This window comes from Genypterus blacodes, unplaced genomic scaffold, assembly GCF_046128005.1.
Source record: "Genypterus blacodes isolate CSIRO-AG114 ecotype Tasmania unplaced genomic scaffold, CSIRO-AGI_Gbla_v1 ptg000112l_1, whole genome shotgun sequence".
Lineage (NCBI taxonomy): Eukaryota > Metazoa > Chordata > Actinopteri > Ophidiiformes > Ophidiidae > Genypterus > Genypterus blacodes.
Genome location: NW_027466916.1, coordinates 2,264,127 through 2,284,057, shown reverse-complemented (window position 1 = coordinate 2,284,057; position 19,931 = coordinate 2,264,127). Strand labels below are relative to the sequence as shown.

At 48.0% G+C, this 19,931-nt stretch overlaps 1 protein-coding gene across 1 annotated transcript; it reads left to right on the top strand.

The window, feature by feature from the left end:
• Positions 1-11,259: 11,259 nt before the first annotated feature.
• On the top strand, positions 11,260-19,128 carry LOC143009643 (synapse differentiation-inducing gene protein 1-like). The gene is made up of 4 exons (XM_076161697.1): positions 11,260-11,759; positions 13,505-13,987; positions 17,098-17,235; positions 18,417-19,128. Exons 2-4 carry the CDS (start codon positions 13,553-13,555, stop codon positions 18,573-18,575), a joined length of 732 nt encoding a protein of 243 aa, XP_076017812.1. The 5' UTR covers positions 11,260-11,759; positions 13,505-13,552; the 3' UTR covers positions 18,576-19,128.
• The last annotated feature ends 803 nt before the right edge of the window (positions 19,129-19,931 follow it).

Genomic DNA, 19,931 nt, shown 5'->3' with positions numbered 1-19,931 from the left:
TGTGACGCCCAGCTGCAGGGAAGTGACACCCAAACTCCACCAGGTCTGCACGTACGCTTTTGCAGAATAATTTCCAATATCGCGGCGGCGAGAAAGTGACAGGAGGAACACGTGTTAGAACCGGAGGGCCTGTGTTTTGTTTTTTTTGAGCGAAAACCTGCTATTCTCACCGGGGCTTTCAGTGGAGAAATGTATTTATCCTGACGTGTTTCACAAGTAGACATCAGCGGGATAATAGATCCGTGTAAAATCTGTTTGCAAACCCAACAGAGAATCTTAATTAGTTTGGGGTTCATCTAAGCTTGAAGGAGATTTGTAGGCTAACACATCGACGCTCTGAGTGCTTTACATTGAGACAGCATGAGGCCTCAACAGTCCTAATCAGAGCAGACAGAGCAGATGATTTATTACCCAGACGCAGGAGAAATAGGTCGTTGTGAGTTTCCCCATACAGTTAAGAAAATGTACTAACGAGCACAGTCAGAAACTAATTAGAAGAAGCTTTGGAACGTCTCATTAGGTCCCTTACGTCAGAGCGAAGGACAGAGAAGACAAGGAGCAGCCAGGACGCCATGATGCCTGCAAGGGTGCGGCAACACCACTTCCACCGCCGCCACCGCCACCGCTGAACTCGGCTCATTCCGCTTTTTATTCCAGCGAGTTCATTAAGCTGTAACGATGGCCGAAGGAGGCGCAGAGACGGTTAGATACGCCGTAAAGGAGGCGACGAGCTGGGAAAAGGAGAGAAGGAAGCGAGTCTGGCTGAAATGTTCTCCAGGTGGGATTGAGAAATGTGTGAAGCCATGGTAAAATTTTTAATTAACCCCGATGATAGTGAGGGAGCGCAGCAGGAGAGAAGCTGTGTACAGGAGCCACATAATCACTCAGTTTGACCTCTCGCAGCCTTTTTCTCACTTTATCTAAATCCACACACACATCAGCTCCCACGGAACCAAGGCGACGGCTGAAGCTGATAATGAGGCGCCGTGGATTCTAACAGCAGAAACACGTGGGACATCACACATCCAGTAAAGTCCCTCAGTCCAATACTGCCAGATAAAGCTCATTAATGGTGAACACTTGCACTAATCTATATGCACTCTGCAGCGTCTCCAGCCTCTCCTGCAGTTACGGCTCCCCTGTAGGCTCTGGTGCAACACGTCAGCTGGAGAGGAGCAGAAATGTTCTAAAGGACCATAAACCAGATCAGAATCAAAGCCGGAATAACAACGTCTTTGTTTTGTTACGAGGTTAGTGGAAGAAAGGAAGCAGCGTTGTTAATTGTAATGTGAAGTTAATGTTAAAGGCACAGCTCAGCACCGCAGCTATCAGGCTGACCGGTGATTGATTCTGATTGTTCTCTATCACTCCCTTAAGGCTCACTTCAGTGGAGGAGTAATGAACAAACATGGTCACAAAGTTGCTGCTTTCTGGCTCAGATTCAGGCTGAAAGCAGAGCAGGGCCTCATTTATTTTTACTATAATTAAACTGCCAAAGTGTAACATGAGGCTCAGTGTGAGGAGCGGCTCAAATGAAGGATACATCAGAGAAATACTACAAAGAAAGACCGCAGAGAGACGACGATGACGGCAGAAGCTTCAGAAACAAAACAACATCCTGCCAAGATGAAGGCAGGAGGAGTGAGGAGCTGAAGAGAGAGAGAGGGCAGGAAGCAGGAAGTGGGAGGAAAAACACGGACGCTTTACTGAGAACACAAGCTAAGAAGTCCAGCATCACCTGAATGAGTTTCTCAACCCAAAGTCACACAGGAGCAGCATGGATCTCCTGGAAACGCAATGGCCCCATACCACCACCAAGGCAGAACAACCCCATGACATATTGAAGTAGCATAATGAAGGATTGTTGCAGTTTGCACATGAATGCAGAAGATTGCAAATGTTTGACATCATCGCTGCACTCTGGGATACCTGACACACACACACACACACACCCACACGTAGCCACAGGGCTGTACTGACAGACGGCAAGTGATTTAGACGGCTGCTGACCCCAGATAGGAGGACGTGCACCACACAGCGTACACAAACCCCCTGCAGGGGGCGCTGACATACTGAACGTGTACCTGGCACGTGACAATGACACAAAACTATTCATATCACTTACTGCTCAGCGCCAACACATGAACAAAAGGTCAGGCTGGCTGACGTACGTCTCTCTCTCTCTCTCTCTCTCTCTCTCTCCTCTCTCTCTCTCTCTCTCTCTCTCTCTCTCTCTCTCTCTCTCTCTCTCTCTCTCTCTCTCTCTCTCTCTCTCTCTCTCTCTCTCTCTCTCTCTCTCTCTCTCTCTCTCTCTCTCTCTCTCTCTCTCTCTCTCTCTCTCTCTCTCTCTCTCTCTCTCTCTCTCTCTCTCTCAAGGTCAAAACTCCAGGAGGAAAAGTAGACAACTATGTTGACCGTGATGATGTCATCGAGGTCGCTCAACTCTTCGCACGCTGAGCTGAGCGCGGTGATTGGCGCGGTGGCCCTTTAATTCGGGGCGATTTTGAGAAAAGTGAAGCACAACACACACACACACACACTCTCACACACACCTCTCCACCATCTGTGTGAGCTGTGACCCACAGGAGGCCGGACAGTCGTTCAGATTCATAGGACTTGATGGTTCTCTCCCTGCAGGGGGTCTCTGGGGAGCGACCATTAGCACCATTACAGTCCTTCACCACGACATCGTGCCAAGGAAGGGATTTGACCCATTTCTCTATTTAAATAGTCTAAATATGAGTTTGTGACAGAGAGAGAGAGAAAGAGAAAGAGACAAAGTAACTGCTCAGAGTATTTCTTCCCTCCATTACTGCAGTCTTGTAACCCGTGAGCATCCACGAACACCAGCGACCCCCTGACCTCCTCTGCACCCGCGAGGATAGAAGGCGGCGGTTGAGGGGAGCAGACGGCTCCTCTGCTCTTCATTTATGCACCACCTTCGCCGTCGGTGTGTCAGAATGCCTCACACTCTTCCCGGCGTCCCCCTGGAGCGTCAAACCCGTGTTGCATTTACTGCTGTGGGTGTCTGAGCGATAAATAAAGATCTCTGGATAAACACAGTGAGCGAGAGAGGCAGAGAGAGAGGCAGAGAGAGAGAGAGAGAGATAGAGAGAAAGAGAGGGAGAGATAGAGAGGAAGAGAGAGACAGAAAGAGAGAGCGAGAGAGGCAGAGAGAGGCAGAGAGAGGCAGAGCAGCAGCTTCGTCTCTGTTGTGGTTAAAATGCACCGGCAAACTATTTTTGGTTTCTATTCCTGACTCTTGGGGAGTGTGAGCCTGTGTGTCGCAATTACATGCAGGAATCTCTCACCTACATAATGCAAAAAAAAACAAAAACAGTGGGAAGTGGACGGACAGAATAACAGAATTAATGAGGCAAAGAAAGCGGAGCGAGGAGCGTCGTGTGATGAAATCTATAGGAAACACCCTGCAGTCGCTCTTTTAATATGACCTCATAACAGAAGCACCAACTGACCCAGACGTCAATAAATCAAAGAGAAACATCACAGCAGAAACCTTTATGCTTCGCCACGGCAACAGAATTCATATAGGGTTCATTCGAGGCTGAAATGCCATCTGGACGACCACTAGGGGGCGCACCCTGTCGCACAGGCTGAGAACCACTGACCTACTTAAAAATACATCAAAAAAGAAAACTAATTTATTGGAGATGTGTGTGTGTGTGTGTGTGTGATCAGCTGTTGTTTGTACCCTGTGGTGAGCGTGACAGCGTTCACTTCTAATTTGCAAAGCTTATCATTTGTTATTTTTGCAAACAAAATATCAAACATCCCATCCAGAAGACACAAAAAAAAAGCAAACACTCCTGATCATGATGATGATGATGATGATGCTGCTGCTAAATCCCCCTCACTACATGAGTGTGTGTGATTTCCTTTTTCTCACATTGCTTGCCAACACAAATTGGCAAAAGAAGCTTTGGCCGCTTTAATTTGAAGACGAGCACATTCAGATTTTGAGCACAGCAACACAATTGTGTGTGCGTGTGTGTGTGTAGAGAAACAGCACACACACACACAGAGTCTATGGTATGGATGTGTGACATATCTGGGGTAACCCTCACACTGGAGTTCATTCTGTATTTATCTCTCCCTCGCTCTCCCTTACGCGCTGTAACCATGGATACCTTATGTGTCACTCTGTCAGCCTATTTTAAGTAACTATCATCCCAGACCATCTCTCATATAGAGTATCACGCACACACACACACACACAGCTTGTAGGAGGATGCTTCCCTATCTGTCAGGCCGTTTCTGTGCTCACTTATGTAATGTATAACACAGCAGTAATCCCTTTATATAGCACATGTGGTGTAAACCCACTGTGCTGTGTTTTCATGCTGCTGCTGGATGACACACGCACACACACACACACACACACACACACACAGATGGAGAGGGTCACGCCATGCCTCTGGCCTTGCTATGACTCATTTCCCTGTGCAGAGCAGGTGACACTATACTCCAACATACCCAGAGCGACTCCTGAAGCCACAGTCCTCCATGCACACTGACTCCTAACTAGACTGGCCTCCATTTTGAATGAGTGCGCCTTCTCCTACAATGTTGGTCCCAAATGTCTGGAACCAAGCCAGAAAAAAGTCCTATCGTTGTTTTTCGATATCTTTTAGCCTTTTGCTGTGATTGGCTGGTTGAGATGAGATGAGTGGGCGTGACCTAACTTGGAGGACGTTTGCACTCATTAGACCTGATGGTGGCGCTGTAAAAACACTAGTTAGCTTTCGTCAGTACCTTTGGAACAAAAACAACAACAGTTACCAACTTAACTAACTGTGGAACAGGAAGTGGCAGATCCGTGTCGCCCGTTTCCACCAAACAGACTTATTGAATTTAGACGGAAACGTTCTGATCTCACAAACCGTCACAGCTACAGAGACCAAACTTAACATTCAGGCTTGAAATTCTCACTCCATCTGCTCTGGCAAAGCCCGCATCGCTCGGTTTGTTGGACGGTTTTAGACAATAACTAACTGGGCGGCCTTATCCGCTGTAACGAGTGCCTGTAGAGTGTGTGTGTAAGAGCAGTAAGACACACCTCACACTGCACCAAGCAAACTTTACCACAGATGGTTGGAAGAGGGGAGCGATCCATTATCCAACAAAGCCAAACTTGTTATTCTGACCCTCGGAATTCTTGCCTGTGTTCAGAATAACACAGAATTCCTCCCGGCGGTTCAAACCCAAAGCTGGACTGACAGACGCTGTCAAATGCCAAAATCTTCAACAAAACATATTCAGCTAAGCGCGCCGTCGTCCTCCTCTGAGCCAATGTCAAGTGAGAAATAGGTCATTATGCGGCGGATGAGAGATTAAAAGGGACCTGATTAAATCTCCATCTGAGCCATCACTCAACTTTAACGAACACTTCAATAAAATATAGATACGCTGATAAAATATGTATACTTCCAGCAGTCCCCCGAGTCAGAGGGACCCGACTTAACCTCGGCGTGTCCGGCATCTCTGCCATTCGGAGTTAATAAACCTCAGGAGAGCCGTGATGAGACAGTGACGCGTTAAGCATCGAGACGCTCAGAGTCTTCCTTTCCTCTCTGAGGATTACAGACAAACAGAAACAGCGACTGTGACGACTCTCGGATTGAACGCGAGGGGGAACATCCACAAATACCCACTTTGGATGAATTATGCATGGACGCACATCTATTATTCATATTAACACGAGAATTCAATGTCAATGGCGGAGCGGAGACGTTGTCAAGCATCAATCCGTGGTCAGGTTAGCTCCTTCAGTCATCATTATCAAGAAGCGCTCCCTTCCATCGGGACATGGCTGAGCTCATCTCCTGAAACCTCAGAGCATCACGTGTGCGACATCCTCACGCCATCACGCCATCACCTGCCGCCTGCACTGCTTTCCAGAGGTTTGGTTTCTATCACGGTGGTGAAGGAATAGATGACGGCGCTGATGTGTGTGAGTGTGTGGAGGCCATTCGCGGCGCCTCGGATCAGAGCCTCCCCGACGGATGAGCGCTTACAGAAACTCATCTGACTTCATCTGCGAGATAACGGCGATTGCTCCTCTCCCTGGGGTGACACACACGCGGCGGCGCATCGATTCTCTTGAAAGCCTTCTCACGTCAACACAACACGCCGAGCAACGAAAACAGCTCAGTGGCAGCTTGTAATTATGGAGCAAGGATTGCTTCTTCACGCTGGCCATATCTGACCTTTTGACACCCACGGGAATCCTGGAGCCTCTGATTTGTTTATTAGTCACTAAATGAAGCTCTATGACAACATGTGCTGTAAATAGCAGTGTGGATAAAGGGCAGAGCGGCCGCCTCCTGAGATCACAGCACAGACAACATAAGCAACGCAACAGAGGAGGCATTAGCATTTATTCAAATTAGTAGGTTTTTAAAGCCCATACATAATGCAAACTACCTGGGGTGGGGGAAAAAAAAATCAGCTTTAGTGTTTTAATTTCAGCCGTTGCCGCCCTATCCAATGTTTCACATCGGCGTTTTATTGTTATTGCAGTTCGCACAATAGATTCTGCGATGTACGGACGGAGAAACTAGGATTCGCTTTTATTATCCCAGCTGCAGAAACGCACAAAGCCACCCTGGACTACTGTGTGTGTGTGTGTGTGTGTGTGTGTGTGTGTGTGTGTGTGTGTGTGTGTGTGTGTGTGTGTGTGTGTGTGTGTGTGTGTGTGTGTGTGTGTGTGTGTGTGTGTGTGTGTGTGTTGTTCTCATGTTTTCAGGTCAGATTACACAAACAACACAGAATCTACCCTGCATCACAAAACTACAACTCTTCATCCAATGTAGTGAGGCAAGATGCACATATGTGTATTAATGTGCTGATCCACTCGGCCCCTAAGCTCCGCCTCCACAACCCTGCTGCTCCTGATTACACTGATTGATACTTAAGAGAGGAAAAGAACAGGTGAACCCATCAACAGGTGTGTGTGTGTGTGTGTGTGTGTGTGTGTGTGTGTGTGTGTGTGTGTGTGTGTGTGTGTGTGTGTGTGTGTGTGTGTGTGTGTGTGTGTGAGAGAGAGGCGGGTGCAGTGACAGGTGCAGAGCGCAGGTAAGTGACATAATGCAAAGAGACGGCCAGTGAGTCATCGCGGCACTCCAGCGAGCTTCATTTCCAAAACCTTCAGCGACTCATAAACGATTGCCTATTTATAACCCACGACACACACACACACACACACACACACACACACACACACACACACACACACACACACACACACACACACACACACACACACACACACACACACACACACACACACACGGCGGCCATCTCTGATTTGCACTCTGATTTCAGCGTTCACTCGGAATAAAGCACAGCTGCTTTCTGGGTAATGCCTCCAATATAATAATCCTCCTCAGCGTGAGCTCTGATATATGCAGGCCGAGGCTCATCAGGGAGGGTCGGGTGCGTTCAATATCGGGCCAATGGAGAGGATCCGCACAGAGCAGGCCGCCGCGCTCTGCTCACTCGTCACCTGATATACCTGCACGCACACACACACACACACCACCACATGGTTGGTCCAATTACTGGATTAGCGGCGTGCCTGCATTTGCACTAACACACTGTTTCCACATGTGAATCCTCCGCAGTGTCATTATTAAGGGAAACCTCTGAATCCCCCACAGAGCAGCGCCGCGCCCGTGTGGAATCACGGCAATGCAAACACGCTACGGTGATATTACATTTCTGTTTCTTCCATGCGATCTACAGTGGCACAGCAGCTCCACATTACCATGATGGAGTCTCATCACATTAATGATCCTTAGGCCGCTTCATTATCCGCAGAGAAGAAACTGGGCTGTCCAAATAAATCACCATTGCCGTTCCATTAGTGGGAGTTTTCAAATCTGGCCAAGGGAGGATGCCATTAGTCTGCACCCGGCCTCACTGTAACCCCGGCCAGCGTGTGGGAAGACCTGAAGCTCCTCACGCAGAGGTGCAGATATGATTGACACCGACGGCCACAGCTGCACGCCGGATTTCCACACAAATTGCACACTTTGCATGTTCTTGAACAGACGGAAGAACGGAAGCAAAGTGAAACTCTGGAGCGTGTAAACTCTGACCTCGCCGCCTCCCGATGACGCCGAGGCTTTCACCCCACTTCACCCCATTTGCATGTTAGATAATTACAAATCCTAAACTCTGCCAGTCCCTCGAGACCCCAGCCCCCCCCAGCCCCCTCCACACACACACACACACACACACACACACACACACACACACACACACACACACACACACACACACACACACACACACACACACACACACACACACACACACACACACCGTTATTATTCTGATTGAACATTGGTAGAGGGGCCTTGAAAAGTGACATCATGCGCAACTTCGTATCACTTTAATGAAATTGCCTCTCATAACGCCGGCGTTCACCGACTATTATGTTTTTCATTATAACAACGGAGGAGTCAAACTCATTTCCATTTGCTTTGAATTCTAGAGGGCCATAAATCCATTTCTTTAAACGTGCTACAGAGCGTCTGACTTTACTGTCAGACCTTTGCAAACTCAAATGCAAATGTAGGAAAATTAATTCAGATGCAGCCTGATAGCTTTACTCCTGGTAAACAAACACATCTTTATAGAGGTCATTTGTTTTGGTTGTTGGCTCTCGAGCTCCGCGGGAAGAAATAGCCTGAGCCTGAAGGAGAGCGGCTGAATGTGTTGTGCGTTTCCTTCATAATGACTCCCATCGTATTCTGCACCATCTCCGGTTTGCGTTTTATCTGTCTGCCGGCTCATCTCGACACACACCAGGACATGACACCCTGAACAATTTCCTTTCCTCCTTTTTGTCAGGTGGTGAATATGAGACAGACTGTGACTTTCCATAACAAGCGAGGGTTTTCAGTTTGAGGCTTGCAGGCTGCCTCCAGGTCTGGGAAAGGAGCTCCAGACAGACTCCCTGTTACGGCCAACACCTCCTCCTCCTCCTCCTCCTCTTCCTCCTCCTCCTGCTGTTGCTGCTGCTGCTCCTTCTGCAGCTCAACCCGAACCTGCAGGGAGCCTCACTGTTTTCGAAAAACCGACCTCTTCAGCCAAATGGATTCATTATTCACACAACACATCGTGCCTGCGATGCACTCCAGCAGAACACTAGATTAGAATGTGAACATGGTGGTCTGGGCAACTGCAGCAATTAGATGCACACGTCCAAGCTGCAAACAAACTGTGGGCTCTCAGCGGTCAGAGGTCGGAAACTCTTTGCTAATGTGTTAGATCAAAGGCAATAATGCATAAACAGGTCCTATGGGAAAAGCTGCTTAGCACACACCCACACACACCCACCCTTTTTTTTCTTAACAATAGCAGATCAAATTAAATGGTCTGATACTTTCTCTGGAAATCGGATTAGGCTAATTCCCAAAAGTCTTTAAGTGATTACAGCTGCTTAATGGGCCTTAGGAAAGTTCCTGGTGGCAAAGTGAGTCTGTCCTGATATCAAACAGAGGTTGAGGTGAGTCGACACACAGAGGCTGTAAACGGGCAGCATGCAGCCGGTACACATGCAGCTCTGCCTCTAATCATCTTATTGTTCACGAAATTACAAAAAAATAAATAAAAAAGATGCTTGATGAATGGAGCGTCTGCTAAGTAGAGACACGGCGCCTAAATATAGAAGGAAAATGGAGCAGAAGAAAGGAGCATGGAGAGGAGCATGAATATTCACCGACCGTCCAGGGAAAGCTGGAAAAAGCTCGGCCCAGAGAGAAAGAGAGAGAGACAGAGATCCGGCTTCCTCTTAACCTCCGCGCCATCTTTGATCTGGAGGGAGTTTGGCTGCAGAGAGCCACCCTGGTAGCCGGCACTCCAAATTCTGCAATGAAGGCTGAAGTGAGAGAGACAGTAAGAAAGACAGACGGTGACATGGCGGAAGAGAATAAATTGTTACTTTTCCTCTCCCGGTGCCCTCTCCTAATACACTCCTCTCCTGAGGGAGCGGTATCCATCACGGCGACGACACGCGGGGCCGTTACGCCACATTGCCCCGCACATGCCGACGCAAGGTGACTGCGTGTTCGGGGGAAGAGATGCAGCTCATGTGGGTCACGCCTTATAAATGCAAGCCCATGTTTCTCCCATAAAGTGTCCATCAGCACCTTAATGCATCTCCCAGTGAAAGTGACAGAGCCCGGGCCTGCACATTATTAACTCCAGACACTTTTATGAGCCAGAGGAGCAGAGAGCTTCTCCCCGAATAAGATCTGTGTGCACAGTCGCACGTAGATCACAATCGGATGACGGATGTGCGTTGTTGCCGTGTGTTTGCTTTTGTCACATATGTGGATGGGATTTCGGCTGCCAATAGAGGTTTTGTTTGTTTGTCAGTCGTGTCTGTCACCGAGCAGGATATTGCAAAAAGCTAATCGACGGATTTGGTCACGATCCAGGGAGGAGGCCGTTACATTTAGGCACCACTCAGCCTGACGGGGGCGCTGTTGTCACCACGTCTTCTCCACTCTTCCTACCATTTTTGGGTCAATTGTCACAACATTCTATAGGTAGAATGTTTAGACCGAGCCGGACAATTGCTGCATCTTTGCTTTTCAATATTTCTTGCCGTTTTGCTACAATTGGCTTCCAAAGTTGAGAGGGGGCGTGGCTTATTCCTCATAAACAACTGTAACTGATGAATGAATCAGTCTATTGTTACCAAACATGGCATGCACACCTGAATAAATGAAATGATAATTGGAAGATGTACTTCTCGGTCTTGGCAGAGGTATGCTCTATGAATCGACTGAATTTTAAACTGAATTAAAACTCAGTAATGTGTTCACCCCTCGGCCTGCATAGGGAACACATCTGTATTAATGTTATGCGTTGTTTACAATGATAAACTGTGGCATGAAATCATAAGCAGCTCAGAGGGTGGGAGGTTAAAAGCACAAACTAATTGGCAGGCTCATGATAAATGCATGGGGTTCGTTTGAAATATTCATCAAATATAAATGCAATGAATTCCATATTGGCTTATTCATGAGCTATTTGTAGGGAGAAGTTGTCACCTTGGTCGGAAATAAACAGTTAAGCTGTGATTATCTGCAGCAAACACAGGAGTTAAACGCAAACGGAGCTGTGAAGTTGTGTGGGCGGAACAACACAATTAGAAGCAGACAACAAACACGCAAGTGGCGCAATAACAGTTCAGGAGAGAAACTTGTTGGCGGAGGGAGAAGAAGAGGAATGCTGGCTCATGCTGGAGCTCCGAACGACCCACCTCCTTCTCCTCTGAGGACTTTGCGCTTATGCAACTAGGCAACATTACGCACGACAGGGGGGCGGTGAAGCCCAGTCAGCGCGTTTAGACTCTCTGGGACGGAGGAAGACGCCCAGCAAGAGAAAGATAAAGAAGAAGAGGAGGAAGGAGAAGGAGGAGGAGGCAGCGGGAGTTGGGACATGACAGATCGGCTCGCATCCCGCACCGCAGCCCAATCCAGCCGGAGCTCGGGGTGAGATCTGCGCGTAAAGCTTTACCTGTCAGACGCAGCGGGGCCATGGCGGGCAGAGCTGCGGCTCCGCTCACACACACGGAATAAAACTACTTCATACCCGCGGAGGGTCCGTTTGCTTCACCGGCACTTCAGCCAAACTGATGATGATGTGAAGTGGAGTGAAGGTGCGGCGCGACTGACTCCATCGAACGATGCTGAAACCTGCGGGGGGATTCGATACCACAGGTAAGATGCAAGATGCAGACGATGTGTTTGTGTGCGTGCGTGTGTGTGTGTTTGGCGCTATCATATCCCGTCAAGTTATGGAATATTATAAGGATGTAAGGTATATTTATGCGTATATTATTAGTATTTCAATAGATAGATAAATATGAGATTCGTGCGTCAGGGGAAAGTGGAACGCGATGAAGACGTTTGGAATGAATTATGAATAAATGAAGGTGAGATATATTCCAGATGTATTCGATGTGATGTGTGTGTGTGTGTGAGAGAGAGAGAGAGAGAGAGAGAGAGAGAGAGAGAGAGAGAGAGAGAGAGAGAGAGAGAGAGAGAGAGAGAGAGAGAGAGAGAGAGAAAGAGGGACAGAGAGAGAGAGAGAGCGTGAGGGAGTAAACAGAAGAGAAGAGGAGATGGAGATGGAACCAAGAGTTGGTTCGTAGTCATGAATAATTGTTGAGTCCATCCACTCACGTATGTGCGAAGTGGCTCCTTCACGTGTCAAATTAATTATTAGTGGCTGCGCGGATGCTGGTTTTTGTTGTCTAATGTAGTGTGTAATGGAATTCTCTGTTATCTGCGCTGTGAGAATAGAAGAAGAGATAGAGGCGGGGCACAGTGGATGATTGTGTGATTGTGTGTGTGTGTGTGTGTGTGTGTGTGTGTGTGTGTGTGTGTGTCAGATTCATGAAGGCACTGGGCTCATGGTCATCATCATTCTTCAATTCAATCTTTGAACACCGATGCATGTTGTGATGCTGCAGGAGCTTTTATTCTGAAGGGTCAAAGAGGCCAGAAACAATTGTACAATGGCGCTGGGGGAGAAAAACAAAACAGTTTTAGCTCAGATTTGTGAGGCTTCAAGTTTATGGTGAAATCGTGCCAGAGTGAAGCTGTGTTGTGTTGTGTTGTGTTGTGTTGTTGTGTGATTTACAGGCTGGTGGAGCTCCTGTCTACCCCCTCCTCCCCTCCCTCTCTGTATGAATGTGTCTAATTCTTTATATCTCAATAAATCCAGTGCCACCTTCTCTTTTTGTTTTATTTTTTTGGAATCTGTATAAAAACAGTAAATTGTTCTGTGTGTTTCTCCCCGGTGGCTCTTTTCCTCACTAAGGCTCGTTCAGCCAAAAAGCATGAAAATGACTGAATTGATACTTTCCAAAACACAATGCAGCCTCACTGGATCTTATTTCATCAATATGATGGCGACCAAAGACTCATTAGATGGAGCATATCTGCCTGTTAGATGATAAAGATCGACCGCGTACAGACATAAGGATCTGTTGTTTTCTCTCTCTCTCTCTCTCTCTATTTATTTATTATTTTGAAATCCGACCCTCATTTCCTTCTGATGCTCTTCAGTAACACGGCCGGGACTCAATCTGAGCATAATCAGTGCATCGGAAAACAAATCACACAAACATCTGCCGGCGGTTCTGAATTTGGGCCTGGACATGTTGAAGATTTGTTGCGTCGACGTGGACGCTGAGCTGCGACACGCAACTGTTGAACATACAGCAGATGGAGGTTTATGGCTCAGGCTGGTGAGAGGATTGTGAGCGGAATGCTGATCGGCAAACAAGATGAGATATTCCCCCACGCCGGATCCTTCTTACTCATAGACGCACATAATTACCTTATGCTGAGTCAGACTGCAAGATTTACTTTTCCCAAAAGTCTACTTTGATTTAATTGAAATACTCGTTACTACTCAGTCTACATTTCATTAATCTACTCCGACTGTGTTCCTTCAGCTGCTGTTTCTTTGTTGGACTCAGACGTTTGAACCTTCCCCCCTCATCATGGAGAGCCTGAGTGAACTCCAGAACCCGCTGCTCGACAAGACCAGCAGACACGCCGTCCACAACGACTACCAGGGCTACCAGTGCGACTACCCGGCCCAGCCGTACCACGACAGCCTCATCGGCTACTACTACACTGGGAATAACGGCAAGCATAAGACTCAGCAGTTCCTGGACGCCACCTCCCTGCATCTGGCAGTGGAGGCCTTCTACAGGCCGAACTTCATCCTGTACAAGGACGACGTCAGCCTTCACAGCAAGGACTCCAAGAGCGAGAGCTTTGAGACCACCTTCACCGAGGGCAAGGACGCTGCAGCGGACGGCGTGTCCGCAGATAACGGCGGAGACAACGGCACGCAGGCGGAGAAGGACGCAAAGATCCAGACGGTGTCGTACGAGGTGGAAGAGGAGCAGGAGCCGGGTCCAGAGTATGAGGTCAGAGGTCGCAGCGTGCACACGACACATAGACCCTGAACTGCCTTATTTAACATAGGATGTGATGTCGTAGTGATTCTTTACTTTACTGAAGGTTTGGTTGAACACCTTATTTCACAACACTAAAGGAACCTTTCACTAAATGTAATGGGCTCTTCTGTGGATGATGCCAGATCTACAGTAGTCACAGAGTTTCATGAAAATGGGACTGAACCTTTTTCAGTATTCTTGCCAACAACCAAATCAAACAAACGGAACCGACTCAGAAGAAAATATAACCTTCATCAATCAGTCAGGCTTTATTTGAACGGCACTTCCCATACAAACCAAACGTAACACAAAGTGCTTCACACAACCAATCAATAACCCTCTTGGCAGGCGTATATGGAGCCGGAGCCGAAATTGTTGTACTTCATATTTGTCATCCCTGCCTGAGGCTATACAGGCCGATCTAATCTAACCTAACCATACCAGAGTACATCCATGCAAATATGAACTATTTGTCAGTATTGGCAGAGTAATTAGGAAATTGAGGCTATCTGAAGTGAAAAGGCGTTCCACCACATTCCCAACTGTCACGACCATCTTTCAGCAGGATGTGAGTCACGTCGCACACTGATTCTTATTATTTCATCTTCCATCCTAATAGACTGCCAGCGTGATTCATGCTCATTTGTCACTCCGCTCTCTAAAGGGTCAATTTACCCGCAGTCTCTCCAATCCGGTGCGGGGGGGGGGGGGGGGGGGGGGTAATTGTACTCTTTTGTTTTATAATTGCATTTGAAACAAAAAAATGACACGTCTGATGTTATCTTATCCAGGCCATTATTCCACTTGCACTACGCAAAAAAGACGCATGACAGCAAATTGCTAATCTTGTCTGGAGTTGGTAAGAAATCTAATGTGACGGTGGGAAGCTTGGGAGAGATCCGGAGCTCTGAGGGAAAGATGGCTGCCCCGGCTGTGCGGCTGATCGGGCTCCCTCTTGTCACTCGGAGGTCCAGCAGACGGATAGAGACGTGGCAGCGCCGGCTATTAGTGCCATAAGTAATTCCCTCCTTTGAGCGTATTAAGCGGAGGCTCTGCTGGAGCGCGGCCCCAGGGAGCAGGTGAGCCAAGACCTCCGGTTATTCCACTTTAATCCAAAGAGCAAATGAATCTGATGAGCACTGCAGTGATTACACCGGCTTTCCCTGTTGCAATATAAGAGGCGTTTTCTTGCTCGGCATCTGCTTTTCTCCAGTTTTCCTCCTCTTCAGCGTTCAGAGGAGAAACACACAGAAATATGCAGGTTTGTGTGTGTGTGTAGGTGTATATTCCACTTGGCTGGTGTTTGTGCCAGATGTTTGCTGGTGCATAGAAGCTGTTTGCTGCAGGGAGCCAAAGATTTAGAGGACTTTTAATCTAAACATGAGAGGGAGAGAGAGATTGTCTGGAACCTGCAAAGCTGGAGTCTCTCTCCGCCTGTGGAGGATTTTGGCTCGTCTACACATTCTCAGATCACAGTGTTACCACTTCCACTATCGCTCCTTGTCAGCAGACATTTGACATGTGACAGAGAATACCAATGCTTTCTCGCCGCTCTTCATTTGGCTGCGGGACTGCGCTGTGATGCCATTGGCTCCTGCTGACAGGGTCTCGGGGTCTTTGTGTGCACACTGTCCCTTCCAGACTCTAACAAGCCCTCTGAGAGCTGTGACAGGGTAGTTAAGGGCACGGTGCCTTTTTGGACTCCCATCCGTCATAGTGGCCACCAAACAGACCGGGAACCTGTCCAGATCCGGCCAGACTACGCGTCAGACGGGCTGTCGGTTAAATTGAATGCAGCAGCCACTCAGATTTGTTATCAGCCTTTGCTACAAAGATAAAAAGACATTACTGCTGTATGTGTCCGATGGTTTATTCATGTGATGTCAGATTATGCAGTTATGACCAGCTGCTGTTGTGATGGATCACACTCGGCTGTCCAGGTGGACAGTGTTCATAAAGCAGATAACAGAGGCCTGTATAATCTCTGCTTGGCACGGGAACCTGTTGAGGAACAGTTGGGGTAGTACAGCACTGCACTGCCCCTCCCCACCCCCCCCTGACTCAGAGCCTCTCCCAAAATAGCACAGGGGATGATTTCATTAAATGCGATGCAATGTGGTTTGGTAAATGCAGATCAGATTGGAAGCTGTGAGACACTGCACACAATATGCCTGACAGTTTGGCTTGTGTGCGGCCATAAAGCTATTTTTACAACCCCTTTGTCTTTGGGCCACCTCCCTGACTGATCTTTAATTACCCATATAATGGCTGATTCTGTTCCTGCCTTACATATCGATTTCTATTTTGCGCCTCCCTCTCCCCCTCGCTTTGATTGATCCCCGTGGGCAACAAGCCTAACAAATGAATCCTGCCGGGTTGCCGGGCTCTTTATTTAGACAAACAGTCTGCGGGACAGCTGACAGAGGCGCGGCCGTGTCCTCGGATAAAGGTCGCGCATGATGCGGCGTCTTCGCTGTCAGGTCGGCCCGAGCGGCATTGGACTGTATCGTTCAGTACATCATTAAGTGGACCGCTCAGCCGGGATCGACTATCAAGGCTCAGTTCGGGGGGAAAACAAGCCTGTTGAACACTTGGAAATCCCGGGTGTGCCGGGGGCGAGTGGTGTGAGGGATGTTGGAGGTCTCTCATGGCGTGGAAGCAATTTACCACATAAATGACACTGTCTTCTCGCCGTTTCCCCTGTCACCTCCCCAATGATGGAACAATCCGTTAATCCTGTGTTATCTGTCAGGCCGTTCATGACTGTTGACAGAGGTACCAAATCCTCTCTGGCTGGCTAAGCACATCCTGTCCTGGGTGCTGGTGGAACAAGGGCAGATTGGCAGCCTTGAGTGTGTGTGTGTGGGGTGGGGGGGTGATGCGAGCTGTCACACTGAACAGCCCTGAAAATAAAGTACGCCCCACTAAGTAAACATATTTGTCCTCCAGGTCATCTTCCCGGATCATTCTGTCTCAATAAGTGCATGCAACAGCTCAGCTTCCACCAAAACGCTTCTACGCGGCGACACAGACGCCTTCTCTAACATGACATTTCTCTTCATCAACCCATCGTCTTCCAGAGTGACAGCTCTAGTGACAGCGAGAGCGAGGACAACTTCATCGTGCTGCCCCCTCGGGACTACCTGGGCTTAGCCATCTTCTCCATGCTCTGCTGCTTCTGGCCCTTGGGTATCGTTGCCTTCTACTACTCTCACAAGGTAAAAAGGCCCGGAGACCACCCAGCCTGTCGTTTACTCATTATGCAGCTTTCTATCTAAGGTCAGTGAGCGCAACACATTAGCAGCTACCACAGCCCTATTTTCCACCCTGTGACCCTCTTGAAATTGTTTCAGGTGACTGACTGCTTAAGTGCAGCAGGTTTGGCCCCTGGTTCATTATATTCCATTCATGATTCGGTACAAACGCTGCGCTACATTTACATCAGTCCTCTAATGCATGACAGCCGTTGGTTGTTGTGTGCTTGAAACCTCATGACTTTGTTTCTGAGTCCCAGCAGCAATTAAATTTCCATTCAGCAAGTTCTTTATTTATTTCTGTGCAGCTCTGGCGGCCCAAACCTTTTCCTTTGCCCTGAACAGAGCAGCTAAAGCAGCTAAAGCTTAAGCTAACTTCCCAGTGGTCAGAGTTCGACACTAACGTCTTCTTTATCCTCCTCTTGGGTTTTGCTAGATTACAGATTTAGCTCTCAAGACTAAAATCGCTCTGCAGAGTCCCTTTAACTTTAGATAGCAAAGGAGAAACAGGAAAGTATCCAGTTTCTTTGGAGCTTGGTCTCATATCACAGAGTACATTTACAAGCCCACTGAAACTTTGATTCTAATTGGATCAGCATAAATGGACGTCGGCAAACTCAGAGAAACAGACCGAGATTATTCAATTGTAACATCCATTTACTCAGAGCGAGTACCAGGCAGTACTCTGTATCCTGTGCATGCATGTCTTTACTTCCTGTACTTCTCTTCAGAGTACATTCAGCACCATAACACGGCTGCACCTGTGTGTGTGTGTACTGTGTGTGTTCCTGGAGGCTCCATGTGAGGCTCAGGCCCGTCCCTGCTATCATCATGTGGGGTCTTCATCTTTATATCTTCCAAAATCATTCTGCAGACAATTACACTGCATTACAGCCGGTATAATTTGTCAGAAGAATAAATAGATTAAAGCCTCGCATCATTTTTTTTGAGAGGAAACCAACAACAGCCAAACAACACATTTGTCACTGTCAGAGGGATAATGACCTAATTGCCATGGTAACTAATGGCTCCCTGAGAGCATTTCTTGTTTTCTCTCTTTTTTACCGTGGCTTAACACCTACTCATACACTCGCCGCTGATGAGTAACACCGGCTCATTGCTCTCTCTCTGCTTTGTTTTGTCAGACTGGCAAGGCCGTCGCTAAGGGGGACTTCTCCAGAGCCGGAATGAGCTCCAGAAGAGCCCTTTTCCTGGCTGCTCTGTCCATTACTGTGGGAACAGGGATGTACGTGGGGGTGGTTGTGGCCCTCATAGCCTACCTGTCCAAGCCGGGACACGTATAGCAACGGGACCTGAGAGAAAAAGGAGCGCTAGACAGGAGAGAGACGTGGGAGGATATTTGGACAAATCCCCTCCACAAAGTCATCCTGGAGGTGAGCCTGTGAGCCGAGAGGAGACCGGATCAGAGGAGTGAGCGAGATGAGAAAGACAAGACTTGTTTATGGATGGAGTCCTGACAGGGATGGCATATTGATCTGGACTGAATCTGTGTTTCTATACTCCCACCAAGGACGCTGCTGCAAAACACTGACTGCTCTTCCACAATGTTTCGTGTTAGATTTAAAAACAGAAAAAGAAGAAAAAGCTCATAGCAGAACAGAACTACCTACGTCACCCGTCACTTCCGTTGCACATCTATGTTACGTTTGTCATAACTGTTGAAAATAGTGTGATGTCCTCACTGTAAATGACTTTAAACTGCCTGAACTTGGGCTTTTATGTGATTGTTAATACTGGAAATTCAAGAGGAGTCGATCCTAAATTGATACTCAAAAGGTTTATTTGTATTAATGTACAGTAAACTTAGTCAATAAATACATCTGGCATGAATATTGAACCACCCATCCCTATGTAGCACATGCTGTTATTTCTTGTGTGAGCTCCAGAAGCCTGTCACTGCACATTGTTGTCCACAGCGCCTTGTATTGACTTTGCTCTGGCAGACATGAGGCTGCAGTGTAACCGCCGTGGCGTTCACTGTCTTTGGCATCACTCAGTGTCTCGCCTGGAGGTGACTTTAGCTGCCAGAGTGCTGAGCGCATCAGGAACAATGCGCCCGCACTCGAGCCAGGATGTCAGAACAAAAATAGAAGCAGCACTTTATTCTGTTTGAGGAATTGGCCAGGACGATCAGGTGTGTCGTGTTCCTCAAACGCCTCACGAGTGACTAATGAGCACGAGGGGGAACTGAAAGATTTTACACTGATCACATATCGATCCCGAGGAGCAACAAGTGGAAACACACACACACACACAGCCCTGACCTCTGCCGTTTCTCCTCCGAGGAGCATCGCGGTCCGTAATGCATGAAAAGGCTGAGCGGGGAGGAGATGGGGGCGAGAGTGAGAGTGGCGCTCTCATCAATGGGAGCTGTGCGGGCCGCTGAAGTGGCTCACTCGGAGAGAGAGTGCGGCGCCTGCATGTGTTTTCTCTCCCCCTGCAGATAGGAAGCTTCACCCACGCCTGTGCTAACTCTCACACACACACTCACTCACTCACACACACTCACTCACTCACAGCATCCATAGCTCAGACCACCAGAAGCAAACTGATTATATTAGTCATTCACACCCACATGAGGAATCAGCTACCAGCAGACTGCAGGTTGGATCTGGATTTGTGCAAATACTTTGTTTCAT

Coding starts and splice junctions, on each gene's coding strand:
- LOC143009643 (XM_076161697.1), top strand. CDS start 13,553: ATGGAGAGCCTGAGTGAACTCCAGAACCCGCTGCTCGACAAGACCAGC. Junction 13,988..17,097: donor AGCCGGGTCCAGAGTATGAG/GTCAGAGGTCGC, acceptor ATCGTCTTCCAG/AGTGACAGCTCTAGTGACAG. Junction 17,236..18,416: donor CCTTCTACTACTCTCACAAG/GTAAAAAGGCCC, acceptor TTGTTTTGTCAG/ACTGGCAAGGCCGTCGCTAA.